The 21,629-nt window shown below is 40.9% G+C and overlaps 2 protein-coding genes across 2 annotated transcripts; both read right to left on the bottom strand.

The window, feature by feature from the left end:
• Positions 1–2,979: 2,979 nt before the first annotated feature.
• On the bottom strand, positions 2,980–12,517 carry ywhaz (tyrosine 3-monooxygenase/tryptophan 5-monooxygenase activation protein, zeta polypeptide). Its single transcript, XM_069176381.1, has 6 exons — positions 12,427–12,517; positions 10,306–10,613; positions 7,504–7,627; positions 6,117–6,280; positions 4,599–4,694; positions 2,980–4,484 (listed from the first exon to the last, which is right to left on the bottom strand). Exons 2-6 carry the CDS (start codon positions 10,597–10,599, stop codon positions 4,410–4,412), a joined length of 753 nt encoding a protein of 250 aa, XP_069032482.1. The 5' UTR covers positions 10,600–10,613; positions 12,427–12,517; the 3' UTR covers positions 2,980–4,409.
• Positions 12,518–14,542: 2,025 nt separating this feature from the next.
• Positions 14,543–17,929, bottom strand: znf706 (zinc finger protein 706). The gene is made up of 3 exons (XM_069176665.1): positions 17,841–17,929; positions 15,617–15,753; positions 14,543–15,455 (listed from the first exon to the last, which is right to left on the bottom strand). The coding sequence occupies exons 2-3, from the start codon at positions 15,749–15,751 to the stop codon at positions 15,360–15,362; spliced, it is 231 nt and encodes a 76-aa protein (XP_069032766.1). The 5' UTR covers positions 15,752–15,753; positions 17,841–17,929; the 3' UTR covers positions 14,543–15,359.
• Between the last annotated feature and the right edge of the window lie 3,700 nt (positions 17,930–21,629).

The raw sequence follows: 21,629 nt of genomic DNA, 5'->3' as shown, positions 1-21,629 counted from the left end.
CACACACACAAGGGGACCAAGGAGTCCCTGGTCTCGTCCAAGAAATATGATATTTTCCCCCAGAAAGAGAAGACGGATCAACTAAAATGAGACACAGAGGAGACATAAATGAAAAGACTTTAGATGACCAAAACTAAAATAAAAATGGCAACAAAAGGTACAAAACAACCATAAAAGGGATGCAAAACCACAGTAATGAGATGCTAAATGTGACACAAAACAACCACAGAGATGTAAAATATCCAAATGAGAAGCAAAAGTACCACAGAGATACAAAATGACCAAAATTTGGTGCCAAACAACTGCAGCAAGCAAAATGAAACACAAAACTACTGCAATGAGATGCACAACGATCAAAGTGTAGCACAAAACTACCGGAGACACAAAACAACTGAAATGAGACACAAAACAAACATACAAAATGATGACAAAGAGAGAGAAATTCTACATAAAGGAGCAAAATTCATGACCATACGATCACATGACATTCCTCATTTGATAAAGAGTGTGAGGTCATTCGGCACTTGTGATGAGCAGAAATGCATCACCCCTTCACCTGTTTTCAGAAGCGAGGCGTTCAGCCTTTCATGCTATGATGAAACTCTCATCAGGTTCTATCAGGGTGACGATGAAGGACAGAGCCTCATTACTCACACCGGGTCATTGATCAGAGCTAAATTACACACAAAGGTCCAATGTGATGGGCTTACTGTTTAAAGTCTGACCTCCTGATATTGTATAATGTGATATACTCACTATTGCTCACAAATATGAGGTTAACAATGTGGCTTGTGATCTGAAAAAATATTGCGCAATGAAACCTAAAATGAACAAATGACAGTCCTTTGTGACTACATCTATATGCAACATGGCCCTTCACAGTCATCACCATCTGCAGAGGGCAGTGTTGTCTGTGAAAAGCAGGCATCCATCTACAAAACCAGAACACTGCAGTCTCTGGAGCCATAGTTAAATTAATAAAGAAGCACTGATTTGATGAAAAAAAAAAAAAAAGGTGTTATGAAGCTACAGCATTTTATCAGGTTGTGTCCTTCATACCGGTCTTGATTTGAGATATTATATAAAGTTGTATCTTCAATCTCACCAATGTTGTGCTCAGTGACGGCTGATCCTGGCGGTGTGCTTGAGGACTTTCACTAGCAGCCACTTCAATTACATGTGACAGCTCTCACTTTGTTGCTCAGATCGCTCTCAGGATTGCCTCAGTGTGACCAGCTGACATGGTGGGAAATTGAGCCGATGAACCAACAGTGACCCAATAAAGCCTTTCATACACATATATATATATACATACATACAGTGGGTACGGAAAGTATTCAGACCCCTTTACATTTTTCACTCTTTGTTTCATTGCAGCCATTTGCTAAAATCAAAAAAGTTCATTTTATTTCTCATTAATGTACACTCAGCACCCCATCTTGACAGAAAAAAAACAGAAATGTAGAAATTTGTGCAAATTTATTAAAAAAGAAAAACAAATATCACATGGTCATAAGTATTCAGACCCTTTGCTGTGACACTCATATTTAACTCACATGCTGTCCATTTCTTCTGATCCTCCTTGAGATGGTTCTACTCCTTCATTGGAGTCCAGCTGTGTTTAATTAAACTGATTGGACTTGATTAGGAAAGGCACACACCTGTCTATATAAGACCTTACAGATCACAGTGCATGTCAGAGCAAATGAGAATCATGAGGTCGAAGGAACTGTCCAAGGAGCTCAGAGATAGAATTGTGGCAAGGCACAGATCTGGCCAAGGTTACAAAATAATTTTTGCAGCACTCAAGGTTCCTAAGAGCACAGTGGCCTCCATAATCCTTAAATGGAAGAAGTTTGGGACGACCAGAACTCTTCCTAGACCTGGCCGTCCAGCCAAACTGAGCAATCGTGGGAGAAGAGCCTTGGTGAGAGAGGTAAAGAAGAACCCAAAGATCACTGTGGCTGAACTCCAGAGATGCAGTAGGGAGATGGGAGAAAGTTCCACAAAGTCAACTATCACTGCAGCCCTCCACCAGTCGGGGCTTTATGGCAGAGTGGCCCGACGGAAGCCTCTCCTCAGTGTAAGACATATGAAAGCCCGCATAGAGTTTGCCAAAAAACACATGAAGGACTCCCAGACTATGAGAAATAAGATTCTCTGGTCTGATGAGACCAAGATTGAACTTTTTGGCGTTAATTCTAAGCGGTATGTGTGGAGAAAACCAGGCACTGCTCATCACCTGCCCAATACAATCCCAACAGTGAAACATGGTGGTGGCAGCATCATGCTATGGGGGTGTTTTTCAGCTGCAGGGACAGGACGACTGGTTGCAATTGAAGGAAAGATGAATGCGGCCAAGTACAGAGATATCCTGGAAGAAAACCTCTTCCAGAGTGCTCTGGACCTCAGACTGGGCCGAAGGTTCACCTTCCAACAAGACAATGACCCGAAGCACACAGCTAAAATAACAAAGGAGTGGCTTCGGAACAACTCTGTGACCATTCTTGACTGGCCCAGCCAGAGCCCTGACCTAAACCCAATTGAGCATCTCTGGAGAGACCTGAAAATGGCTGTCCACCAACGTTCACCATCCAACCTGATGGAACTGGAGAGGATCTGCAAGGAAGAATGGCAGAGGATCCCCAAATCCAGGTGTGAAAAGCTTGTTGCATCATTCCCAAGAAGACTCATGGCTGTACTAGCTCAAAAGGGTGCTTCTACTCAATACTGAGCAAAGGGTCTGAATACTTATGACCATGTGATATTTCAGTTTTTCTTTTTTAATAAATTTGCACAAATTTCTACATTTCTGTCAAGATGGGGTGCTGAGTGTACATTAATGAGAAATAAAATGAACTTTTTTGATTTTAGCAAATGGCTGCAATGAAACAAAGAGTGAAAAATGTAAAGGGGTCTGAATACTTTCCGTACCCACTGTATATAATGAATGCAGAGGGAGAGAAGACAAACAATGACTTCGGCACATTCGATTTTAATGTTTTAATTCCACTTACATGAAAGCACATAACCAAATAACATACTCAAGAGTGTAACTTGCAAATTCTGAATCCTGCATCCCATCTTTTTTAAACCAAGATACTGTAATTATAAGAAACTGGCACTACCTTGTGACTACATAATGGCTTTAATGCAGCTTTCTACCAAGTTACCTTAACATATTTAGCATGATTTTAGTTTGTCTTTTCACGATGTACTTTCAAGGAAGGTAAATGTTACTGTAAATCACCTGGTTCGAGCTAAATCCTAAAGCAAAAACTGCCAGTTTCAAAGCACGCCTAACCCTCAAACCATACTACTGGGAACCGCATACATTCCAGGAGTCAAATCAGGAGTCAAAGGGAATAAAATACACAAAACCAAAATACAAAAACACCTGAATAGAAAAAGAGTAGAAAGCCACATAAATGCACATGGCAAAAGTATCCTCTGCACTGCTGAAAAGATAAAATATCAAAAGTTACAGTATCAAGCCATTTTCTGAAGTTGTTCACTTTGTCTTAGGCTGTCTATACCTTGTCGTGTGTTATGCAAAAATTGCAAGAAATTATAGTTTACACATTTCACCCAAAGTGAAAAGATGTCAGTCAAATGGAATGTAATCTTCTCAATTAATCTATCAACCAGTTTAGCTACAGTTTTCGGAAGTGGCCATCCATACAGAAAACCTTTCCTATGCCTGAATGCACATAGACCCCGTTGAGCCATGACACGTGTACCATCCATAAAAACACTACCTGCTACACCGGGACACAGACAGGGCGGGATGGATACAAGCAATTTGGTAAAGATCTTTACCGAGGTAAAACTTGCCTACAGTGTATAAACACTGTCATTGTCAAATGTCAAATTTAGTGAATTCAGACCGCTGTGACCACTTCTACGGTTGACGTACTTCAAAGGAGTTTTGAGGACCAAAGTGTCACAAAGGTTGTAAATGTTCAAGTAAAAACATAGAAACTATCAAAGTTACAGTTAGAGGTTTTTTTGTTTGTTTTCCTGCAACAGCAGCAGTTTGCTACAGTGAGTAAGGTTAAAGAACATGGGGCAGATTTGGATCTAAAGAAGGGATTTCATCTGGACTAAACAGTAAAAAAAAAACCAAAAAAAAGACGAACATTCACTGGTTCACACAATGAGTAATGTTCAAAAGAAAAACAAATCTATTCCATTCTTTTCTGTGTGGAGGTGCTCATACAATTAAAACACACACACTTCAATGCTTCAATGTATCTGCACACACATACTGTACTTTACACATTGTGAGTGGAGTGTAAACATACATATCTGTACATGTATGTGCACACACAACCACGCACACAACTTAGGCTGGTGAGAGGTAAAAAATGTGTTGTTGGTTTTTTTTCTTCTTCTTCTTCTTCTGAAGTTCAGTTCTTCTCAGCTGCCTGCTCTGTCTCCTCGCCCTCACCCTCGCCCTCACCCTGGGTGTCTGACATCCACAGCTGCAACAGAGCACAGGACACTGGATTTAGTGCAATCTCAGATGTACGGCGGGCAGAACACAGCTTTTGAAATATTTAGTCAAGTTGAAAAATGACAAAAGACAAGGCACTTACTGTCAGATTGTCACGGAGCAGCTGCATGATCAAGGTGCTGTCTTTGTAAGAGTCACTGTTGAGCGAGTCCAGCATGGCGATGGCTTCGTCAAAGGCCTGGAGAAACAGAAACCCATCCATACTTTCAAAACCGGAGTAAAGGCTCCCAAAAGATACCAAAACCAGCACGAGATGAATTTAAATAAATGTTAGCAGGGAAATGACGACAGGACAATGATGTGAATAAACACAAACATGAACAGGGTTCATTTATGCTGGACTTGGTAATATCATTTTCACGTCGAGGCTTTTTGAGTAGAATTCATTAAATAGGTTTTTAAATGTAATAACAGAAATATTAAACTGAAACAAACCAACGTTTTTCTTCATAATTACGATGTAGTTTATGACAGCATAACTTCAGATTAATTCTGTGGCCTGAAACTCTCAACGGATGCTTTGACCCTGTGTATGCAGCTTGTTATGACATGCTGTTTTCCTGTGTACTTTTTTTTTTTTTACTTAATAAAACAGCCGTTAGGAGTCCTGTTAGGGTATCTGAATTTACAAACAATAGTTTCTGATGTAAATATCAACATAAAGGAAAAGAAAACACTAAAGTTGGAAGACTGTGTTCTTCACAAATCAACACCATTATATCTTGTTTGTTTAATCTGTACAAGGTGTAAACACAATAATTTGTCATTTCATTAGGAGTCTTCTTGGTAGGGTAGACTGACTGCCTGGTCTTGACGTGACGAAACACCGGAGCAGAGCACGACGTCAGCAGTACCGCTGTGTGAACGGAGATGTGCAGCGTGTGTCGAATTTAAGCTGTTCAGTAACCGAAAGCTGGCAAAGATCGCCCACCTTTTCACTGCTGAACTACTCGATGTGACTACATAGGTAACGCAATAATTTAGCACTCATCACCAAAGTAAAATTTACTTTGACTGCCCTCTAGGGGAATGAATACGGTATTTACAGCTGGATGTAGTAGGAGTTCACTGATTTGCTTTGGGACACTTTAGTATGAAGTAAACTCCAGTTAACTGACATTTTTCACAGAAGACAGATGTAAATTCCAAAATTAGTACTGCTGAATGCCGCTGAACTGATCTGGTTTCAGGGTCCTGGTAGTGTACAGGCTGACCCACTGTCACAATGTCAATGGCTTACTGGGACACATCAGCAGAACAGAGAGAAACTTTAATGTTATCCAGTAGACCTGTGCTTTCCCTGATGAGAAAAGTCTAAAGGTCTTCTGTGAAAAAAAAACAAAAAACTATTGCATTCATCTTGTATAAAGACCCTGATTGGACAGGTACAAGTTACTGAAGCAGCTCAGAGTCATAAAAAACACAATGAACATATCAGCTTCAATGTTAACTAATTTACTACAGACCACCTATGTACACTTTTTATTATGCTTTTCAGTAGTTTCATGATAATTCTTCTTTTCCCGGGAACAAAAATAGAGTCTTACCAAATAGAATCAAACAAAAATAAAAACACGAATGAGTAGAGAAAGCCTCTTACCTTCTTGGCCAGCTCGCAGGCCTTTTCAGGTGAATTGACGATCTCGTAGTAGAAGACAGAGAAGTTCAGAGCGAGGCCGAGGCGGATGGGATGAGTAGGCTGCATTTCATTGTTGCTGATATCCAAGGCCTGCTGGTAGGCTTCTTGTGAGTGGTTGATGATGGCTTTACAAAAGGAGAACAGACCAGTCAGAAAGAATATATTTAAATTTGGGAAAAATAATATGTTTTCTTTTAAAAAAAATAGGTTAATATTTCCAAAATTGGTAACACTTGTGGGCACAAAATGTTGTATATATAGACTGCATCTTGTTACAATTTTTGTTTTACTGCACGAGACATGTTTGAGTTCTCCCTACTTCTAGACATGATTGTGCTGTTGTGAAAAATGAGACCGAGGTGAGAAGCTGCTTGGGGATCAGAGGGTTAATGTCAAATAAAACCAAGAAAAACTCAAAATCTTCACAACCATTAAAAGGGAAACAGTAAATATTTGGCATTTTAAAAAAACTAAAATTTTTCCAATTTTCTGTTGACTAGTTGTTTCAGCTCTAGTTTGTATTACAGTTACTTAAAGTGAATGGGAAAAAACAGGATGGATTTAAGACCAAAATTCTCCTCAAAACCAAAGAAACATCAGGAATTCAGGGTGCCACCTTCGGAGAAAGATAATACATGCTAGATTGTCAATGTGTGGATGGAAAATAAAATAACCCCCAGTGATTTACTATAGCCAAAAGCCAGAGTGTAAAATTATAGATCAATGACAGAACAAAGCATCCAACCACCGAAAGGGATTGTTATGGTTTTTCTATGGAGACAATACAATGCTCGAAATTACATGGGATTTTCATAGTAAATATGCAGCTGAAGAAAACAATATAGATCACAAGACAACCTGAAATTAAGGATAAAAAGGAAGGGGAAAAAAAACAATACTCAGGCATTTCCCACAGCCACCAAATAAAACTCTAAAATGCCTCCTGGCAACCAGCAGCAGCCAACACCCTGGTGCTGCTCCTGTTGCCATGACAACCCAGCAGCAGCCCTTCGCCTGCATTTCGGCTGACAGTTGTAGGTCAAGGACGGGGACGATGTCAGTATTCTGGCCGCTACTAGTAACACCTGAACCAAGCCCAGTGTCTTCATCCCAAAAAGTATCTCGAGGACCCTTAAATCAGGACACGTTCACCCCGTCAGCATCGTCATAGAAACGGATCACACCGCAGCATGCGTTTTTAACAGCAGGTTGTGTGTTTGAAATGGCTTGCGTACTTTTCGTGAACGCGAGTCACAAGAATACACTTTGTGCCGTCCGATTTGGTTTGAGTGACTGCACAAGAGACGAATGGAGGCTGGTAACAATGTACGGTGTGTGATTTACTCACTTTCCTTGTCATCTCCAGTGGCCACCTCAGCCAGGTAGCGGTAGTAGTCTCCCTTCATCTTCAGGTAGAAGACTTTGCTGTCAGCAGGCGTTTCTTTGGGGATCAGATATGTGTCGAGCAGGTCCTGCATGCACAAAACGCAACACGCAATTGTACAAAAAAGTCAGTTCGTGTTGATATCAGCATTAAACAGGTGTGTTAAGTGTGCAACCTGAACCTAGTGACAAAAATAATATTCAATATTTGTTTTAAGGGCATCCCCATCCTCACAGGCATATGTTTACATCACTGTCAATCTTTTTCTTAGTTTTACATTGTTCATATTTACTTGTTTCACCTATTTGTTGATTCTCTAAAAAGGTAAAGATTTAAAAATAAAAGTTGCATAAATAAAACTTCTTTTTTCTTTTTTTTTTTAATAATTGAGAATGCGAATGAGGAAAATAGCAGGCAGAGTAGCAGAAACATTTTTTTTTGTGACTGACAGAAAATTAACTTTGATAGTGGAGCAAGTGTGAAGTTGCTTAATTGCAACCATTCACCTAGAAACCTTTTCTTTTACGTTCACAGGTTTGTATCTGACACTGAATGTGCAAATACCGGATGCATCTACACAATCCACATTCTAATCTTAATCTCTACGATAGTCAGACATCAGTTTTTTCCTGTTTCTCTTCTTTCTTTTGCAGATGTCCCGTCATGGAGCTGCATGTCTCTGCTCTGCGCTTGTCGTCTCCACCAACAGTTCTCTTCTATCTCTATGCTGTCCTTTTCTCTCTCTGCTCTCCTCTCACCCCAACAGGTCGAGGCAGATGGCTCCGCCCACCCGAGCCTGGTTCTGTCGGAGGTTTCTTCCTGTTAAGAGGGAGTTTTTCCTTCCCTCTGTTGGAGGTTTTTCTCCCTTAAAGAGGAGGGTTGTTTTTTTTCCCTCCTGGCTTATGTGGGAATTGTTGAATTGTTGGGTTTCTCTGTATAATATTGTAAAGTCTTGCTGTAAGGACTTTAATGTGTTAAGTGCCATGAAATAAACCTATGTTGTGATTTGGCGCTGTATAAATAAAGTTGAATTGAATTGAATCAGTTGGGACGTGGATCCTTCATTTGCTTTAAGCATTGTTTGTCTACTTGGTGAGATCATTTTAAACATGAGACTTTTGCTAGTCTCATAGACGTTTGTCCTCATCACAGCTACATTGGAACATTTATTAATGCCTATACAAACAAAAACAAAATCTACTTTCCTGATAGCTGAGGGGAATCAATGGCACAGATATGAGATATTCAGAGTTGAACGGGGACGTAAGCAAACCGATATTAAACCAGAGAAGCTGTTTTTATGGTGAGAACTGCCATGTCACAAACACTTTTCAATTCAATTCAGTTTTATTTGTATAGTGCCAAATCACAGCACAGGTTATTTCATGGCACTTAACACATTAAATGTCCTTGCAGCAGAACTTTACAACATTATATAGAGAAACCCAACAATGCAACTTTTGAGTCCTCATGGGAGTTAAAGGTTTAAATTGTCCCCCTTTTATAGATCCCTGCCACCTCGGCCAAACAGAAGATGCCACTACTACGGATAAGGGATAATCCCTCACTAGCTTCCCACAGAAGCACATTATCCGGTGCATCTCCGGCACATGGACGTATTATAAGAAGTAGACACTGGCATTGGCGCTAGCATGATTATATTCCATATCACACACAAGATTGCCCACCTGCTAGTATATCACCTTTAACGTCTGAGGTCACTCTGGAGAACATGTGTCGTGGATTTACTATCGCCGGTGCAACAAGAGCCCGAGCAGTTGGGCTCAAGTACATTTTTGGAACAGATTTGTCATCACACCGATTGATCCACTTTTATAACATTGGTTTAATATTGACTCATGCACTTTTATAATTGTGATCGGGATATATACCACCTTCCCGCCTCGTGCACTTGGCTTTAAGTCACAGCCTATTTTATGTATCATAATTTGTACTTGTGCATGTCATTATTATTCTCCCCTCACTTACACATATTTAATTTGGTTTCTTTATTCTCTAAAGTTAGGATGGAAGAAGGCACGCCGGGAAACGCAAGGGGAGGAGCTCAAGAAAAATATATGGACCGATGATAATCACAATTATGGTACTCTGCAGCACATACGTCTACTTAACTAGTGAGTGCGAGAGCGCGAGAGATTGATTCATGCTCTTTTGAACAAAAGGCAACGTCACCTTAAAACTCTGATTAGCCTATTTGCATCATAGCGTTAGTGAGTGAACGCAGCCAGAACACTAAGACGGGATCTGCTGCTTTCACGATGATATTTTCAAGAATGAATGTTTAGAAAACAATTTACACACACACGGTTATGGCTGCTGGCACCAGCAGACGCTGGACTCCAACATGGCGGCCATTTGTTTATATATGGGTCAGCAAGCACATAAGCAAAAATGTTTTCTCTCCACTGGGATGATGTCACGCACAATAAAAAAAAAAAACCCTTTATGGTTTAAAAAAAATTCATAAAGCAAAGAGGAATAACTGATTTCTCTTCTGACTGACTTCTATACTGGCAATCTTTAGGGGAAATGCTTCTATAGCGAAAACGCTGGGCTGACTGGGTGCAGCTCTGTAAAGGGACCGAATGCAGGAACATCCGCTTTTTTTCCGTTGTCATCTCTCCACCCCACCTGAATTTGTACTATGTTGCACCTCTCACTGTCTTCCCATCCGCCAGTCACAACTCAAGCATTTACTCTCGTCACTTCCTTCCTTCCTCCCTCCTCACTGTCTCGGCTCCTTACCAGCACTTCCTTGCAGATGTCTTTCAGCTCCTTCTCGATCTTCTCTTTGTACTCCTTGGCCATTGCGGTCTTCCCGCTGTCCTCAGACTTCTGCTCCATGCTGGACACCACTCTCCAGGAGGACCTCCTCGCCCCCACCACATTCTTGTAGGCAACAGACAGCAGGTTGCGCTCCTCGTTGTTGAGCTCGGAGCCCTGCTCTGTGACAGCCTTCATGGCTGCGGCCATGTCATCATAACGCTCAGCCTGCTCGGACAGTTTGGCTCTCTGTACCTGCTCCTCCTTGTCTGCCATTGCTCCTGTGTGGGCTGAGGAATGAATGACATGGGAGCGGGATAGGGGAAGGACAAAAACAAAGGCAGATTAGGTTAGGAAAACCGAAGAGTGAGAGTTGGGGGAGGGCAGGCACAGGGAGAGAAATGGAAGAGCAACATAGTCGGGGTGGTGTGGGTTAACGTGGATGAAGGAGGATATGGTAGGTGCATGTAGAGATGTTGTCCTTCCTGCATAACCTGTTTTCTTCAGGATTATATTTAAATATACTCTCAGGACGCACCCATACATTTTCAAATCCATTTGATCCCACAAAAATGTCAATTAGTTAACAAAAAGCTCGTACGCATAAATACTTTGACTTATTCTTATTTGGAAATTATTACATGGACAAAAAAAAAAATCCATGTTGCTCACATTTGTGTTTTTTTTGTTGTTGCAATAATCCAATCAGTGCGTCAGTCTAAAAAATGCATGGGGAGTTTGGGTGTGTGCGCACCATCTTTTTAAAGTGGTTTAGGGATAATAATCACCTTGCCTCATCTGCACTTATTCTGGCACAGATTTATACTGGTGACTAAACCCACTTGGAATCCAAGTCATTAGAAATACAACAAGAGCAAGTGGTTAGGTTGTAATTCAGAAATAGGTTCATGATGAATCAAGTATTTCCAGCAGAGTGTAGCTACATTATATTTATCCTTCTTGCCACAAATTGTTAAAAACACTATAAAAATTAAATTACATTACCCATAGAACTAAAGATCTCGTGTCATCGTGCCTGCTGGTATTTTAGGTTGCAGATTAAAAAGTTTGAAATGTAAAGAATGATATAACATTATGAAATAAGTTGGGCTGCAGTTGCAAAACAATAATTATTTTCTAATCAGATTAATTTCTAAAAAAAAAAAAATGTATTAATCATCCCTTACAATTTCAGAATTTAGTTAAATATCATGTCAAAAAAAAACAGCAAGTATCTCTAATGAAGAAGCTGTAACACGTTTGATCTATTAAAAGAATAGGCACGAAATGATTTTCTGTACATCAACTAGTTGTTTTAGTTCTAATTTGTATTTATCATGAAACAAAGAAAAGCAGTCAATTGCAGCTGCAACTTTATTATTTTCTTATTATCAATTAAGCTCAATCAATTGGCTGTTTAGTTTTTAAAATGACAGATTTCCCAGTATGCGGGCACATGTACCCATCTCTCTCTCACACACACACACACATATATATATATATATATATATATATATATATATATATATATATATATATACACACACACACACACACACACCTGCCCACCGAGCTCCTACTTTGCACGGCAGGAATATAGACCGACAGAAATAGCTTTCCTAAATAATTTGTATTTCATAATTTCAGTGTTTATTGTGGGGGAAAGGCGTAACGACACAGCAGATCTTACGATAAATGTGTCACTGAATCAGTTGGACGTGGATGAAAGGAGCCTGGCTTTCTTCAGTACACAGTAAACGCCCTTTTTCGGTTCCCGGAAAACAACCAGAGCTTTCGGTTTAGGTAGCATGAAGCATTCATTTTAAGTTGTTTAATTAACAAAACGTAAATTGGTACACCCGAAAGCTGTCCCCTGAACCCGGCGGGTAGAGGAAATAGATGCGTTAACGCGCAGTAACAAGCGCTTCCCATTCAAGCGAGCGCCGAACAATGACTGAGCGGCGGAGCATCAGTGATTTCTACCCACAAGCAGCGGTTCGTGCCGGATGAAAAGCGTCCCCCGAAAAGCGCACGGATCAAACGTGTCGGCCCTTTTAGTCAAGGGTGCCACCGACGGTGCGTGGTAAATAAATGTGAACTGACCTGTAAGTGTCGTTCGACGATGTTGTTCCTGATTCCCGACCGCACAGCTGATGTTCTCTCCCGCTCATCCACGGGGTTTCCCTCCAATCAAAGACACAGCAGCAGGGTCGTACCGGGACGGATGACGTCAGAATCGAGTTGCTATGGTGACCAAATTTACAGGCAACATTTTTAAGGCCGAGTGACTTCAGTCAGTTTTAAAGATGTCGAGAGTCTCCGCAGCATCTTTTGAAGCAAACACATATTTTACTTTCTAATTAGTATTCCAAACCAAGTAAACAATGTGCACAAAGACGGTACTTGTGTCTGTCTCGATTTAGTTCAATATGACATTTTATTCTCTTGGAACTCTTCTAATTGTAAATATGATATTAAAAATTGTTTTTTGGAAAAATGACATTTCCGCTTTTTTTCCCCCCCAGTGAACCAAAGACTTATGGGAGATGTAATTGGTGAATCAAATAAGTTCCTCGTGGAAATCTGTTAAAGCCAGGAGGAAAAATAAAACCTACCTGCAGATACATACTTAGGTGAGGTTTTAAATGAATATTCTCCACATCTTTTACCTCTTCCTACGTAACCAATTAGAAATGTGAATAATTTAACACCAAATGTGTCAGAGGACTCGGTAAATAGTGTTTGTCATTAATATGAATGATTAAAAAGATGGTCACTATTAAAGTGGTGCTCCTAAAACATATTCTTCTCGGTACAAAAACAACCAATAGTCTTTGGAAACTCCACCTAGTGATTACATTGAAAACAACATTAAGATATAAAATTACAACATTTAAAGACATTATATCATGTATTTAAAAAAAAAAAAAAAAAAAAAGTGTTTCAATCAGTTTTTTAACAGTATAATTAGCTTTTTGGTGGGATTGTGAGTTGCTCTGATGCCGGCCAGGAGACAGTAAGTGACTTGTGGAAACCAGTGTTTTCTTTATCATCAGTACAGTCTGAGCTCAGAGGGAGACTTGTGCCTGAAAATAGATGATCTATAGCCGGGGAGAATTCCCTCACCTAATTAAGACAACGAATTTAATTTTGTGCAAGTGCTCCTCTTTTTACTGTTGAATTCAAAGACAAGTCATAACACCCAAACTCCCTGTTTGTGTGTGTCCGTTTGTATGAATGAACATGCGTCATGCTTTTTTCATTCACAAGTTTACAGATGGGAAGGAAGGATGTGTATTATGTGTGAGGAGACAGGGGAACAATGTGGGATATGACTCATTCAGCCGAGCCTCTCAGACCATTAAAGCAACAGGCCGGGTGGTACTGGCGCTTTAGTCTTTTTTTTCTTCCTTCTCATTTGTCAGAATAAAATTAAATCAAACCTTATTTCCTCACAGATTATTCAATTCTGAGAAAGGCGGCGGATGTTTTTGGCCTTTAAGTACTGAGTAAATATACTGTGAGCTCCAGACATATAAAACACCTTTTGTTTTGTCTTGACAGTAGGGCAAGCATACAGACAGCCAGATATCTGTAGACCACACAAAATGAACGAGTAGTTTGGATAGGTTTTGTTCGAGAACTGCAGTTTGAGCCACTTCCTGTTGCCTGCCGCACAACTGGTACAAGGCAACACTGAACCACTGACATGCTTGTTTTAATTTGCTTTATCATGAAAGACCACCTGACCCCAAGTGTTTAAACCCTCAAGTGAACCAAATAGAAAACCGTTATGAACTGTGTGACTTGGTTTTAATAGGGTGTCACATCAACTGGCAGAGGAGGCTAATTTATTCATTGAAAAATGTCACGGATTATTAACACAGCCTCCTGGGATGATGTCCAAGTCAGCTGTCAATTACTATCTGTGAGTCTCCCTGCCTTCCCTTCAGCTCATACTGTGTATACAAACATATTCAGAACTACTCGTTAATTAATTTGAAATTTACACAGAAAATTTTAACCCACTAAATCGGAGAAACAAAAATGGGCACACTGAAAGTATCAGCGTGAGTGACAGCCCTTAAAAAAAATCCCATTAAGCCAGATTTTTTTTAAATATTATCTACATAAATGTGCAATGTGCTATTAGTCTGCTTCATCATCCATCCCAAAAAAAAGAGCAGAATAGGAAATTAAAAATTCCAAAATGCCGATATACAACAAAGTAATATTTAATAAAACGGTATAATACATCATTGGAGCATACATTCATTTTCCAAGCATACAAATGTTGCTGGCAAGCTCCCATAAAATTTGTATCAACTTACAATTTGTGTAGCAGCTTGGAAATAGCTGGCAACATTTCACATTTTCATGAGCCAACATGAAGCTATGATTAGCTAGATGAAAAATTGCAGTACATCAGGGCAGACAGCGCTGTGGAGGGATTACTCTGTGAACGACTGAGGAAAACGTGTCACAGCCTCCTTTTGATTCAATTCTCAAGTACTAATAAAGTCGATGAGGTCACTTCTGTCACTGCGTCAACTGTAGCAACCTAAATCATCTGAATTTTCCCACCGAAAGCCCAATCCATGATTTGTAAGGATACTGCGTGTTCACCTCACGTGGCATGTTGTCAATAAAGGTTCGATCAATCCACCAGAGCTTTAGATACAAGAGCTAGCAGGGAGAAATATTCCTATACGTACAACACATCAGGGCAGTGATTCTGTTCTGAGAAACTGTGTCAAATAAAATAAAAGGGGTGCAGGAAAGTCTTCTTTCACTAATTTTCATTGTTCATTGATCGTACAGGTCTACAGTGGACCTGAAATCAGGCCACATTTGGGTCTAGCCCTGCATGTGTTTAAACAGGAGCACTGGATGGGAGGAAGCATTGCATCAAAGGCAACTTTAGCCTGTCAAAGGATAAATGAAGATAACTGCTTCATGTTGGTTACATCAAATCATCCGATGCCGTCAGAGTGTTAGTACGGGGCCTTGAAGAGTTTGGTATCCAGGATGACCACTTATGCCTCCACTCCCTCTAACTCAGCGGGCATGGGGGATTTTGGGTGCTTGCTCTCGAAGTGCTGCTTGAAGGTTTTTGGGTCTGGCATCTGGGACTGTGGGAAGAGACGACACATCCAACAATTACATTTGAATTTTAGGTGGAAAGGCCTTGTGTTCGGTTGAAAATGTGACTCCTCAGTGATCAAAGCATTTTATAAACACATCTCTGAACAAAATGTTGGTCAGGTTTTGGCCTCTGGGTTGTCATACTCACCCGACACACGGCGCAGGTGAACACTAGTGCCGCCTTGGCTGCCGTCTTTTGATCGTGACCCTTGGCCTTCTTCATCTCCGCCTGTTTCTTGGCATTTTTCTGCTGGGACTGAATCTTCTGGTGTCCACGTGCCATGACTGGCAAAGCACAGAGGGGAGGATGCAGGGACAAAGGACTAAACTTTTACCGATAAGCATCGTCAGTCAGTTCTTAAAAGACTATTCGTGGTTCTTATAGCGTGCACAGAGAGAAAGGTTTCACAATACAACGTTTACTGTGATACTAATGTGCAAACTGTCACAAATTATTCGAGGCAATTCTGTTCCGACTGTTACATGATCAGTGCAGGGCCTTTTTTTTTTTTTTTTTATAGGCAGCTAGAAGTTGAATGGGTATTAAAGTAAACAAGATAAGGCTCCAGCCTGACCTGAACCTAACTGCAGGTGCTTCGGGTTGAACACATTGAGCAGGCTGAGCTGTAGAACCTTTATGTATATCGTGAATTCAAGAGGAATAAACAAAACATACCTTTGTAACTGTACAGGGTTTATTCCAAGACGCACATTTACTGCACTATCTGGGCAATTTTGCGGAGTAAAACTTTCAACCACCTTGAATCTGACACTTGAACTGTATAAAATTACCTAAAAAAATACTGGTTTCGGGTTTTAATCTGCAAAGATGACAGAGTCATGTCTCAGACCAGGTTTGTGCTACAGGCTTTTTATTTATTTATGTATTTGGCATTCTTGAGAGGCTCGACATCAGAGAAACAAGTTCTCTCTTGCCCTCCCTTTTAATGTGGCTCTTTATTTGCAGGGTGTGGAAAACTAGTTTCTCCCATCCAGAAAATTAGTCAACGGAGCGTACTTTTCAAAAAGATCCTTCCTTTATAATGGTTTGGGTGGATACAAGTAAAGGTTTAGGCACCTGGCCGAGACGCCTGGCTCGGTCCATTAGCACGATGCAAGCATAGAGTGACTACATTCAAATGATGAATAGTCAGTGTATTAACTGCGGTAGATGAGGCGAGGCCCCAGCTGGGAGAAAGGCTTTAGTTCCCCGTCGAGAAAAAAAAAAAAGCTGCCAGAGCGGTGAAAATACTCTAAATATCGCGTAAAATCTGAACTGATAAAGACAGACAGATCAACACCTTTCTCAATCTGACAGAACAACTGAACATTACAATCCTCGCGAAGGGTAGATTTACTGCTGGGCTGCTGCGTTATATTTAATGCTTCAGCTGTCAAGAGCTGCATACTAATCGAGGATGGGGATGGTCATCCTTTCTGGCCAACGATCACTTTATGGCACAACACCTGTCGTCCAGCTGCCTGCTTCTCCAAACTGGGGGGGGGGGGACTGTACCGGCTCTCACCTACAGCAGAGCAGTTCAGTCCACAGACCACCTCGTACAGCTCCAGTTACTACACATCGGACTGTCCCTACAACCCCAAAAGCCCTTTCAGGGGTCAAAACACAAACACGGACCCTTTGACTTTGCACACAGGGACCCAGTAACTTCATCGTGACTAAAAGATGATGTCACCACGCCAGCACCCACCATTTTAACACTGTGTATTATTCAAATTAGCACACTCTGACTGACAAGCGGTGAAACCTTGAGGGTTAATGTAATGTCGTCTTGCACACTTCTATAAATGTCCTCCTGTCGGTCTGGAGGACTTCAGCTCACACAACATGTTGGCTCGCAACACCATCAGTGAAGTTACTCCTTTAAAAGTAAAGTCGTTTCATCGGTTCCTCCTGTGATTGGAGCGTACAACTTTCACAATGGGGTAATTTCATCCGTAATATTCCTCCTGATGTGAAGATAAATGATAATAATAATAAAATAAAGTAGTTGGATTAGCCCAACATTAGCTACCTGTTTCTGTTTTGTGAGGTTGTGTTAATCTCTACTCTTTTAACAACCACGTCTTTTCAAGTTAGGCTTCTTCAGACGAAACTTCCTTAAAGCACACACCACAAGGTCGGAAGGTTTTAGACGCGACACCAGTTTGTTTCATTAATCCAACTTTGATAGCAATTATTAGCTTTCAACGATGCTAGCCTCTAGCTCGCGAGCTAGCCGGGGCTAACCGATATGGAGATTTAACTGGACCTCACGCTTACGTCAGCCATTAGCATTTTACCCGCGTTGGTGCAGGACAATGCTGTTATATCACAGCCCGCAACTGTTTAAAAAGAAATGAACTCTTACCTCTTAAAACTAAGAGGACGTGTCGTTTGCCAGGTTCCCACAAACAACTGTGACAGCTGCTCAGTTCTCACTGACAAGTGAACGTCAGTGATGCGTTCACGGACACTCGCAAGAGTCAGGATTTAACGGCATCGTCCCATTTCAAGAGGATGGAAAACGTCTAACTGAGCTTCAATATTTGTAAATTTATTTTATTTTTTTGTTGTCCAACAGCTCAGATGTGAGTCACAGTTGCACATTTTAGACGCAGTATACTGAATTGACTTGGGGGGGGGGTGGGGAGGAGGAGGGGGAGGAGAGAAAAGTGTGTATAACCGTCATAAAACGTAAGTAGACTTAATTAGTGGCGAATCGATTTCTACGATTATCGGAGGATTCTGCGAACGCGCCGGCAGGGCTCGCTTCCTGCTGTAGATATATGACATTGGCGATGTTGCCCCCGTGTGGCAAAGCTTAATTATTACATATTTGATATCGCTTCCTTGGTACATACAGTATCCGCACAAATTAAGAAATCAGAGCATTTACAATTAAATCACAAGACATATCAAACTGAATACAATTAGGAGAGGAAATAAGAAACAAAATCAAGTCATCTTAAAATGTTAGACTTCTTGAGTGAATTGCTATGCAGTAAGGCCTATTCCCAAATACAACATTAATTATCCACTGGCGTGCTGGCAATACTGCTCTTTGATGCATGATTAATTGCAAATAGCACGTCCTGTTTCAAATTAGGAGGCGGAATATGTATGCATTGTTTGTATTTACAGATTTATTGACAACTTTTTGAAAGCATTACTGTAACAGAACATTTGGGAGACAAAAAGAAAACCTTTTTCATTTCATTAGGTTTATGGGGTTTTTTTCAACAGCAATATTGGATGGCATTTGAATGGGGATGTTGTGTTTGTGCCATATTGACTCAAACTGGGCTATTTTTTTTGACCAAGTGATTGTAGTGTCTCTGATTATATTTACTTGGCCGAAACTATTTCATTTTTAATTTTTTTTTCTAATTGTGCATCAGTTTTACAGATTTGAAGTGTTTCATCAGTTGGGATCACACAAGGGGTGTTTTTACCACAATCATACCAAAACTGGGCATTAAGCTGCTGATTAGATAACTTTATTAACGTGTTGAATTTTGCACCACACACGTTACTTTTGTTTTTTAACAAAATACCTCCAATCTAGTTGGTATCTATGACATTATGCGCAGGACACAAAGTCTTTACTTCCATCAGTATGTCAGCTCTGAGATACGAGATGCTCCCTCAGAGTAACACTAGGGGGCAGATGTGGAAAAGGACGATATACAACTGTGTGTGTGTGTGTGTGTGTGTGTGTGTGTGTGTGTGTGTGTGTGTGTGTGTGTGTGTGTGTGTGTGGGGTGTGATGTGGGAAAGAAATGTGCAGCTTTGCCATCAACATCCACAACGTGTGCATACAGGCAAAACACTTACACTTAAATACACTTAATATCAATAATTGCCATAATGTTAAACAAACTCATTTCTTGCTACAAACACTGTTGGCCCAGTGACAGTCTTGACTGTTGAGCATTATTTAATTTTTTTATTGCAGCTATATACAAACACAGAGGCAGCGAGGCCTGTACAGACCATGATGTGGTTCATGGGACTATATTAGCTTTTTATCTCTTCTATCTGTGTGTGTGGCTTTGCAGTCAGGTAGGAACAGAGCAGCCTCTTCACCACGGCTCACTATTTGACTAAATTCAGCTAACATGTAAATGGACTGTAAATGGATGGTAACACCGATAAGCCGTCTGGACAGCACCAAATGTATTCATGAATCTGTAAGAACAACAGCCGAACCAGAGTATTTATTTGTCTACTTGTGAGTTACATCAGTTCGTTTGTCTTTAATAGAAAGAATAAGTTAAAGTAAACTCAAGTGAGTCTATTTTTAATCACTCCTGTTGGAAATCTTCCTGACATAAGTGTCATGACTCTCTTGAGAGAAATCTTATCATTGTGAGAAAAGTCTGCAGCCAGCACCTCCTCCCCCACCTCCTCCACCTTCCTGATTTTCTTTTTCCCATCCTAAGAAAAGAGAGACAATCCTTTCAGTCTTTTGTGAAAGAGGGAAATATCTCTCAAGAGAGAAGGATGTGATTATACTTTCAGAAGGGGGCAGAAAGTAAAAGAAAGAGGGGGGTGACAAAAGCCACACATTGCTCAAGTTCCCCAACCCTGGAGGATGTTGTGCAGGGACTTGCTAGCTTAGATTTGGGGTGGGGTTGTCCAGCCTTAGGGCCTGTGTGAAAGCAAATCTTCCAGGTGTCAGCTATTCAATAGTAGGGGAGAATATTATCTGGCTGTCCATTGTGCGTATGAATAAGCAGGGGTTTGCCACAGACAACCTGACATTTCTTTTCCCATTTGGGTCCTTTCCTCCTGCCACAAGGGCTTTCAGGTTCACTCTCAGCTCAGCCAGGCTGCTTCTGAAGGATCCCTCTGTTGTAAATTATGTTAGCTGTCACGCTGAACAATTTCTGTTTTTTTTTCTTTCTGGCTGCATGACCACATATCAGGGGTCAGACAGTTTTCAAGCGGTCAAGTCAAGGTCATGGAAGATAAAAAATAAAAATAAATAAAAAAGCATTGCAGCAAAGAGGTACCTTACGTGGCTCCAAAAGACATGTCAAGCAGCAAAACCTTTTGAAGAAAGGGAGAAACGGTGAATGTCAGGGGTGAAAATGACCTCCCTGTTTTTGTGGAGGCTGTTGAGGGAAGAGGAAGTTGGATTTCATCTTCTCTATTAGCCACTTCCTCTCCCTGCTCCCCCTTCCTTTTTTTTTCTCCCAAACCAACAGGTTCTGCCACAGTCCACTGCTGCTGCTGCTGCTGCTGAACCAGCGCAACATGCCACAACGTTGCCAGACCAGTCGGGCTGTACACAAGCCGTGACACAGTCACAACACTTCCACAGGCTGGTAACTTTCACTGCTGCCTTCAGAGGCCTGGAATCACGTGACTTGATTGCCATAGATAGCACATGGTTTCTTAAAGCATTCAGCTGGTTGTTTTTATCGTGAATAATAAGGAGGCAATTTCAGTTGTAATTCAAAATGAAACCACTAACACTACAGCGATCTCAGCAGTTGACCTCTAAGAGGTTGGGTTTTTTTGCTCTTACGTAATGCAAATGTTTCTGTTCATTGTTTCATTAAACCTACCCCCGAATGGCCCCGAGAAATGACATCGAGAGAGAAAATCATGCCTGCAGGGAGAGAAAAGTTAATTTCTTACCTCGAAACACACGCACACACACACACACATACGCACACACACACACACACACACACACACACACACACACACACACACACACACACACACACACACACACACACACACACACGCACACACACACACACACACATACGCGCACACACACACACACACACTCACAGAGTGCAACTGAAGGAGAGGTGAGGTCCTGGGTCAGGCAGACATAAGCCGGTCAGACAGAGGCTGATTGTGAGGGTGGTGACAGCTCACCAACAGCAGCAGCTCTGATATTTGGACCAACTGTGACTGTTGGTGAGAGTCAACAGCATTGGATCGAACGACAGTTTTAACACGAATGTAAAGGCATTTTTTTTCTTCATGAATCAACACAGGGTTGGTAGTAGTGACAATAATACATTTTACATTTGGACAGATTTTATTTAGACCATGAAGGTTTTCATTGAGGACTAAATTTGCTCACTAAAATTTGGTGTGAAGTGCTGAAGTTACAAAATATACATTCATGTCA

Source organism: Embiotoca jacksoni, unplaced genomic scaffold, assembly GCF_022577435.1.
Source record: "Embiotoca jacksoni isolate LCO1_2020_lvr unplaced genomic scaffold, fEmbJac1.0.p SCAF_7, whole genome shotgun sequence".
Classification (NCBI taxonomy): Eukaryota; Metazoa; Chordata; class Actinopteri; family Embiotocidae; genus Embiotoca; species Embiotoca jacksoni.
This window is presented reverse-complemented; position numbering and strand designations above follow the sequence as displayed.

Coding starts and splice junctions, on each gene's coding strand:
- znf706 (XM_069176665.1), bottom strand. CDS start 15,751: ATGGCACGTGGACACCAGAAGATTCAGTCCCAGCAGAAAAATGCCAAG. Junction 15,456..15,616: donor TCACCTGCGCCGTGTGTCGG/GTGAGTATGACA, acceptor CTCTTCCCACAG/TCCCAGATGCCAGACCCAAA.
- ywhaz (XM_069176381.1), bottom strand. CDS start 10,599: ATGGCAGACAAGGAGGAGCAGGTACAGAGAGCCAAACTGTCCGAGCAG. Junction 7,628..10,305: donor ACATCTGCAAGGAAGTGCTG/GTAAGGAGCCGA, acceptor TTGTGCATGCAG/GACCTGCTCGACACATATCT. Junction 4,695..6,116: donor CCTGCGAGCTGGCCAAGAAG/GTAAGAGGCTTT, acceptor CTGTTTCTCCAG/GCCTTTGACGAAGCCATCGC.